Source organism: Anolis carolinensis, chromosome 2, assembly GCF_035594765.1.
Source record: "Anolis carolinensis isolate JA03-04 chromosome 2, rAnoCar3.1.pri, whole genome shotgun sequence".
Taxonomy (NCBI): domain Eukaryota; kingdom Metazoa; phylum Chordata; class Lepidosauria; order Squamata; family Dactyloidae; genus Anolis; species Anolis carolinensis.
In genome coordinates, this window is record NC_085842.1 from 35,851,494 (window position 1) to 35,860,408 (window position 8,915).

The following is an 8,915-nucleotide window of genomic DNA, read 5'->3' on the forward strand; positions in this document are numbered from 1 at the left end:
CACCCTTGGAGGACTTCTGTTCTAATAGGTCACCTCAATCCATCTGAAAAACAGTGCTTCAAGACAAACAGTACAATTTGTTGTTGGTTGAAAAAAAACTTTTAGTTTCAGGCACTTTGAAGGCTAACTCATACATTGTATAGCATAAGGTTTTAAAATAATGCATTTGTTAATCTTTAGAACCATAATACCCTTCCTTACTCTTGCTAGAACAGGTAAGCACAGCTTCCCATTAGAAATGTTTCAACTTACCTAGAACAGTAGTCCCGATGAGGCCCACCTTCAACCCATCCCATTTCATCCATCTTTTTGGCAAGGTACAATGACTTCCTGATGCCCTCTTCATATCGTTCATTCTGGCTCTGAAAGTATTGATTTTCCCTGCTAAGTTCTGGGTCATTCTGGATCCATGTCTCTGTTGGGAATAAATAAACATTTATTTGAACCGGCTACAGCACACAAATAGCCCATTGACATTCACTAAGAGGTTTACAGAAAAAAGCAAAGGTTTGCAAATTTGTTTGCACAGTTTCTATACCCCTTGACATTTTGGAAATCACGGCAGGGATTTCTTTCTGCCTTTTACTCAGTGCCTGGAAATATTACTTTTTGGACCACAGTTAGGGAGGGCCCGTCCACACAGACCTATATCCCAGAATATCATGGTAGAAAATCCCACAATATGGGAAACCTACAAATGTTTTTTCTGAGCCCACACTGCCATAGATTCCAGTTCAAAGAAGATAATGTGGATTTTTATTCAGCTGTAGGAGGGGCTGGAGTCAGTCTTTAAACAATAACTTTTTGAATTCTATTCTGAGACATTTTTTATCACCCAGATGTGGAAGAACATACTGCAGCTGTTCTGAGCTGCATCAAATACTGCACAGTATTTTTTTCTAACCAGGACCCTGGATGCCTAGGGAAGTCCAGTGACCTTTCCATGACAGAAATAATGCTTTCAGGTGTGTTGATGAAGTAAAATATAGTGCTGCTAGAGTACGTCTCAAGAGTCTTGGCAAGCCAAGATGAATTATAAGAGGAAGGTTAAGGATCATTTTCATAGTACCAAGGGGAGGTAGGTGTGGCAGGGGATTCGATAAATTACTAATTGTAAATTAAACAATGACATTTCTGTGGATGGGGATACTTCATTGGTAGATGAGCTGAATCACTTTTTCGTCTGCTTTGAAGCAAGTCCACCAGAGGTTGCTGAAATACAGCCATTAGCTGATTGAAGCTCCCACCTCACCATGGAGGAACATGAGGTAAGGCATGTTTTGAGGGCTGAGAATCCTAGGAAGGCCGCTAGACCAAATGGCATTTCTGGCCGGGTGCTTAAAGATTGTGCTGATCAGTTGGCTGATGTATTTACTGTGATTTTAAATCAGTCTTTATCTCAGTCCATTATTCCATCTTGTTTGAAGGCTTTCATCATTGTTCCATTACCTAATAAGTTCCCTACTGATAATTTTCAGGATTCTAAACCAGTGCCCCTTACTTCCATCATCATGAAGTGCCTTGAAAAACTGGTCAGTGGGCATATCATTTCTTGCCTTCCATATATATTTGATAAACATTGGTTTGCATATAGAACTAACAGATCTACAGAGGATGCCATAGCCATCATGCTCCAAACTGTTCTGACCCACCTGGAACGATGAGGGAACTATGTGAGGATGTTTTTTGCAGACTTTAGTTCTGCATTTAACACAATCCTTCTACATAGACTGGTGTCCAAACTTATGGATCTTGGACTTTCATATTCAATCTGTTTTTGGATTATAGACTTCTTGTCTGGATGTCCAAGAGGGTTAGATTAAATAATCATATCTCTTCAGCTCTTATTCTCAACACTGGGACAACATAGTTCTGTGTATTGAGTCCTCTGCTTTATACTCTTTACACATATGATTGCACCCTCATTTACCAAAGTAATATTATTAAATTTGCAGATGATACCACAGTGATGGGGCTTATCACTGAAGGGGGTGAGTCTGCCTACCGAGATGAGGTGGATCGACTGTTCTTGTGGTGCAGGGACAATAATGTGGTTCTTAACATCAATAAAACCAAGGAGTTTATAGTAGATTACAGAAGGAATAGATCAGAAATCCAGCCCTTGGTCATAAATGGAGACCAAGTGGAGCGAGTGGCCAGTTTTAAGTCCCTGGGTGCTATTTGTTAAGGAGGACCTAACATATTGTGGCACTGGTTAAGAGGGCCCAGCAGAGATTGCATTATCAGAGACTTTTAACGAAACAACAATTGAATGAAATACTGCTGGTGACTTTCTACCACTGTGCTATAGAGAGTGTCCTAACCTACTGCATCTGCATATGTTTTGCCAATTGCACAGTGCCAGATAGGAAGGTACTCCAGAGGGTTACCACTACTGCCCAGATAATTATTGGTTGCTCTCTTTGGAAGTACTGTATAATTCCTGTTGCCTTAAGAAAGCTCAAAATATCCTTAAGGGTCTATCCCACCCTGGATATTCCTTTTTTAAATTATCATCTGGCAGATGGTATAGAGTGATTAAAAACAAGAACAAATAGGCTGAGAGATAGCTTTTATTCCAGAGCTGTGATTATATTGAACTCTATGGTTTCACACAGATGTGGCATTAGGGGTTGTCAAACAGAATGTGGAAGGATGGGTGCTTTGTTTAGTAATTCTACATATATAATGTGATTGGGGTGGCATTTAATTTTGTTGTAGGATGTGCAATGACAATACAGTTATTCTATTGTATTCTAAAGTCTAAAGACAGCTTTGGTAGCCTCCCGCACTTAGCATTTTCCCTCCCACTTTGTACTTCAAACACAAAGACATTCAAATGTAATAGCAAAGAAATAGAGAAAATCTGAGCTTGTGAGAAGGTAAGCAAGTCACATAACCTTGTCATATTTATTTAACAAGTAGAGTATATATTTGGTGTTAACTGGATTAGGCATTTTGAAATGCTACTTATCAGAAATACTCATTGTTTGCTTTTTGATTTAATGAATGGTTCCACTAGAAAATATAATGGTACTACAGTAGAGTCTCACTTATCCAACATAAACACGCCAGCAGAACGTTGGATAAGCGAATATGTTGGATAATAAGGCGAGATTAAGGAAAAGCCTATTAAACATCAAATTAGGTTATGGTTTTACAAATTAAGCACCAAAACATCATGTTATACAACAAATTTGACAGAAAAAGTAGTTCAATACACATCAATGCTATGTAGTAATTACTGTATTTACGAATTTAGCACCAAAATATCATGATATATTGAAAACATTGACTACAAAAATGTGTTGGATAATCCAGAACGTTGGATAAGTGAGACTCTACTGTATTTGTAAAATCGTACTGCTAATGGGCTGCAGCTCCTATCAGCCCCAGATCTGGCAGGGCTATTAGTCCCCATCAAACCCCACCAGTATTTTAAGTTGGATTATGATGAGCCATGGGCTCCATCAAAGCAGTTTACTCACCAACTGTCCGTCGGATCTGGGTTTTCTCAGCACCTCCATCAAGTATATTGGTAAGTCGCTCTACATCGAAAGAGGGATTTTGTCTTTCTATGTCTAGGTCAGGGTTCACATCTTTCATGATGGAATTTGGGGAAATTTGACTTAGACTCCGTTTTTTCATTTTGAAGTTTGAGCGATCACTGAAGAGACAACAGCAAATGGTTATCTGAGTGTCTTCTGATTCTCTGCTCGACAAAATCCATCTAAAAAAACTTTCAAACACATATTCTGTAGGATCTAACCTTCTTTTAGAACTTAAGTTTAATCACTCTCATTGCTACTTCTTAAACGATGCGTCCCAACCCCAAATGAAGTCCTCTTAGTTCAGTGTTGGGGTCACAACAGTAAAAAGTTTCTGAACACTAGATTTACACAAATCTGTTAGCACCAACGTGTAGTTTTTATACTCGACCCTGCAGGAAATGTTTCAGTTGTACGTCATAAAAAAGAAAATCAGCTTGTTTAGCCAAAAATCTTACAAAAGTTTATTTATTTATTTATTTATTACAATATTTATATCCCGCCCTTCTCACCCAACAGGGGACTCAGGGCGGCTTACAATAAAACACTTATATAAAAATTATACAGTGCAATATAAACCAGTTAAAATTATTATTAACTTACATCAGTATTCATAAAACACATTATAAAATACAGGTAGGCGTGTTCAGTTCAAAAAACTGGGTCTGTCGATTGAGTTCAGCGTACAAGATAATAATTATGTTCAATAAATGTTTGATTCCTATACTTATTTATATACCTATATAACCCTGGGGTCATGAAAACATCGCTTGGGCATAAAAGGTTTAAGAAGCCCTGACACTCATGAATTTGGTGTTGACTGTTCATGCGCTAGAGACCAATATGTGGCTGTCGCAGAAGCCTAAAGATTTCTTTTGGTTTCATCTCAACTCAAGGTGGAGCTACACTGTAGAACTAATGCAGCTGGACGCCACTTTAACCACCACGGCTCAGTCTCATAGAACAGAAAGCATGAAAGGGGACAGTTAAGGGAAATAATAGAAACAAGACTCTACGCAATAGGCTCGTGTATGGATTCGAGTTGATTGGTTCCCTTTGTCCAATCCAGCTTGTTCGGATGGCTGTAACGACAAGGACTCAGTCACCACGTTTTTTTCGCCCAAAACGGCCCACGTGGCTGCCGGGCATGGCTTCTTCCCTTCTATTTGGGAGTACAGCTCGCATGCTTCTTTAACCCCGTTGCTGAAACCCAGACTCCCTTGAAAAGAAGAAAGGAAATGGTCCCAGGAAGGGTTTCTCCTTAACCCTGTTGCTCAAACCCAGATTCTCTTGAAAGGAGGAAAGGAAAGGATCCCAGGAACAGAAAAGGGAGCCTTGAAAGTTCCCCATTGCTGCCAACTGGCCAGATCTTCCCAGATCTTTCAGCTACCTAGCCGAAAACAGATATTCATATTAGCCGTTTTTCGGGAGGCTCCTGAAAATGTATCTGGGTTCCCAATAAAATTCAAAATACTAAAAACGGATCACCCTCCAGCCAAATTCCACAAGCCTACTATGGAAGTTCAACATAACAACACAGAAGGAGCATGAATATAAGCCACCCTGTATGCAAGGCTAGCAAAATTCTTGATCAAAGTCTTGGATCAAAGTCTGTACAGATGCTGTTCAGAACACTCTTGTAAAAGTAGCCAGGTTTCAAATCCCTGCTGAGCCGAGAAAACTCACTGAGTGACCTTGGATAAGTCACAACTCTCTCAGCCACAAGGAAAGCAATGGCAATCCCACTATGCATAAATATTGCCAAGAAAACCCTGTGAAACGTTTGCCTTAGGAACACCACATAGCTTAGAAAATAACTTGAAGACACAACAAAATAGAGAACTGAAAGGCCTTAATGACACAAAGGCACTAGATCCCATTAATCATGGAAGCTACGATTGGTTTTGGTGAGTATTTGGATGGTCTTCACAGTTTGGAAATGTGGGCATGCAATAATAAAAACAAGCATGCAAGGATCACCATTCCCAGTGCCATTTAATTTCTGAGCTGCAACAAAGGCTGGGTACAAGTGACCCAGAAGGGACTTTTCTGACACTTGGTGCCACATTCAGTTGGCCAATTGCTCTGGAAATCCATCAGCATTGGTTTTTTTAAATTATGTCCTCAGAGAAACCCAAACATCACACAATCTTGCAAAACACCAGCGTCATGTCCTATCTTGTGTATTTATAGGATATGCAAACAAACACAATTTCTGACACTGTGCAAATAAATCTGTTCAAAAAGAAAAGGAGAAAAATCCTTTTCGTCCTCATAGTGTATGTGCAATGCCTCCAAATTGGACGACTTACGACAACCCCATGAATTTCAAAGGGTTTCCTCAGGCAAGTCGTATTAATAAGAGGTGGTTTTCCTCCCTCTGAAATATAGCCTACAGCAGCTGATATTGGTTGATGGTCTCCCTTTCAAGTCTTAACCAGGGCTGGCCCTGCTTAACATCCAAAATCAGAAGGGATCTGGTGCTTTTGGGACATTTAGTAAAGTGAATCCTGCGTGTTAAGCGAAGCACTACATCCATGCATAAACCTCTCCAGCGCAGGGTTGCTCAGGGTACATCTACACCAGGGGTCCCCAAACTAAGGCCCGGGGGCCGGATGCGGCCCTCCGGGGTCATTTACCTGGCCCCCGCCCTCAGTTTTATAATATAATATATTGTATATACATATAATATTGATAATAATATTATAATGTAATACAATATAACACTAATAATAATACCATATAATATTAATTATATATTCTATATTACATATAATATTACTAATAATATTACAGTATAGTGGTATAGTTCAATATAGTAATTTTGTTTATAGTTTTGTTTTTATATTGTTCTGTTCGGGCTTGGCCCCATGTAAGCCACTCCGAGTCCCTTTGGGGAGATGGGGCGGGGTATAAGAATAAAATTATTATTGTTGTTGTTGTTGTTGTTGTTGTTGTTGTTGTTGTTGTTGTTTTTGCACTATAAATAAGACATGTGCAGTGTGCATAGGAATTTGTTCATTTTTTTTCCCCAAATGATAATTTGGCCCCTCAACAATCTGAGGAGCATGAACTGGCCCTCCACTTAAAAAGTTTGAAGACCCCTGGTGTAAAACAATCAGTTAAAATTCATACAAAACATAATCAAAGCTAAACTATACTATGGAATAATGTGAATTGTACTTTGGTGAGGCACCAGCACTTTTTGGCAGGGAAGGCTAAAGATCTTGTGAAACTACAAACCCCAAACTTCATGCTATGAGGCATGGGAGTTATAGTTTTACAAAGCCTTTTTTAGCCTTCTCTGTAGCCAAAGTGTTGGTGACTTACCAAGCTGCAACACATGGCAGTCCAAGTGGTGTCAAACTGCATTTAGTGAAGATGCACTCCCAGCCTTGAGTAAGGAGACACAGGACTGCAGTCCCTTGGAGACATGCACCCGGGTTTGTGCTTTAGCAAAGGAGAAAGAGACTCACCCAGAGTTAGTTTCTGGTCCGGAGAAGGGCGGAAGAAGAAGTGAGCAGCAATTGCAGCCTTCCCTTCTTCCTCTGTTCCTCTCTTTCTGGGACAAGAAGGGAAAAGGGCAAGCGCTGCACTGCCTTCTTCTGGCTGGAATGGGAGTTTGGAAAACAGGCCTGGCTGGAAAGACAACCTGCCTTCTCTTGCCAAGAGTTATTTCTTAATGATAGATTATTTTTTTGGATTGCAAGCGCCCCAAGCACTTTGTGTGGCAGAGTGGACTCAATGCTCCCTATGCTCTCTTCCAATCCATGATTCCATGGCCCCATCTACACTGTCATATAATCCAGTTTCAGAGTCCAGATTATCAGTGTAACACATTTTTTTATTCCTCGGTTATGTATGTTATTTCCTAATTGGTTCTATCATAAAAACATGGAAAAAAAGTTTTACTAAACTGAGAAAACTTGTTTTTGCGGGAAGGACATCCTGCAATACCTTTAGCTCTAGTGAATATAATAATAATAATAATAATAATAATCGAAAAATCAGCTGATGACCCAAAATGCAGACTGTGCAAGGAAACTGACGAAACCATTGATCATATCCTCAGCTGCTATAAGAAAATCGCACAGACAGACTACAAACAGAGGCACAACTATGTGGCCCAAATGATTCATTGGAACTTATGTCTCAAGTACCACCTCCCAGCAGCAAAGAACTGGTGGGATCACAAACCTGCAAAAGTATTGGAAAATGAGCACGCAAAGATACTGTGGGACTTCCGAATCCAGACTGACAAAGTTCTGGAACACAACACACCAGACATCACAGTTGTGGAAAAGAAAAAGGTTTGGATCATTGATGTTGCCATCCCAGGTGACAGTCGCATTGATGAAAAACAACAGGAAAAACTCAGTCGCTATCAGGACCTCAAGATTGAACTTCAAAGACTCTGGCAAAAACCAGTGCAGGTGGTCCCGGTGGTGATGGGCACATTGGGTGCCGTGCCAAAAGATCTCAGCCGGCATTTGGAAACAATAGACATTGACAAAATTACGATCTGCCAACTGCAAATGGCCACCCTACTGGGATCTGCTCGCATCATCCGAAAATACATCACACAGTCCTAGACACTTGGGAAGTGTTCGACTTGTGATTTTGTGATATGAAATCCAGCATATCTATCTTGTTTGCTGTGTCATAATAAAATAATAATAATAATAATAATAATAATAATAATAATAATAACTTTATTCTTATACCCCGCCCCATCTCCGCGAAGGGACTTGGGGCGGCTTACATGGGGCCTTGCCCAACACAACAATGTAACAACAACAACAAGACAATAAAATAAATATCCCAACAATAAAACATCAGCATCAATAAAACAGTCATAAAAATCAACATACAGAATAAAATGTTAAAAAACAGGAGACTAATACACGGGTCTGGGCCAAAGTGCAGAATATTTCAAAATGGGGAGAGGTAGTTCCACAGCTAAAAGAGTCAATAAAGTGCAATATAATACTGGCAAAGCAACATCGATGGAGCTATTGATGAATATCTTGTCAAGAGAGTCTCAACCAGTCAACACAGGGTTGCTGTGAGTTTTCTGGGCTGTAAGGCCATGTTCCAGAAGCATTCTCTCCTGACATTTTGCCCACATCTATGGCAGGCATCCTCAGAGGTTGTCGAGGTCTGTTTGAAACTAGGCAAGTGAGGTTTAAATCTCTCTGAAATGTCCAGAGCGGGAGAAAGAACTCTTGTCTGAGGCGAGTGTGAATGTTGCAACTGGCCACCTTGATTAGCATTGAATAGCCTTGCAGCTCCAAAGCCTGGCTGCTTCAACATAGTTTGTGGCAGCCACAAAAACGGAGTTTATGGAGTATAACAACTACTTCCAAA

General features: G+C 40.1%; 1 protein-coding gene across 2 annotated transcripts in view; it reads right to left on the reverse strand.

Annotated features, from left to right (window-relative positions):
* acox2 (acyl-CoA oxidase 2) overlaps positions 1-7,199 on the reverse strand; it is a 38,993-nt gene extending 31,794 nt beyond the window's left edge. The window contains exons 1-3 of one of the 2 annotated variants that reach the window (XM_003217837.4): positions 7,025-7,199; positions 3,489-3,667; positions 253-415 (exon numbers count right to left, since the gene is read on the reverse strand). In XM_003217837.4, the coding sequence (XP_003217885.1) occupies positions 253-415; positions 3,489-3,648 (323 nt within the window). In that variant the 5' untranslated portion in view covers positions 3,649-3,667; positions 7,025-7,199. Of the gene's footprint in view, positions 1-252; positions 416-3,488; positions 3,668-4,564; positions 5,059-7,024 lie in introns of those variants that run through there. The other variant, XM_016991681.2, reaches the window with a different exon arrangement.
* Positions 7,200-8,915: the final 1,716 nt, after the last annotated feature.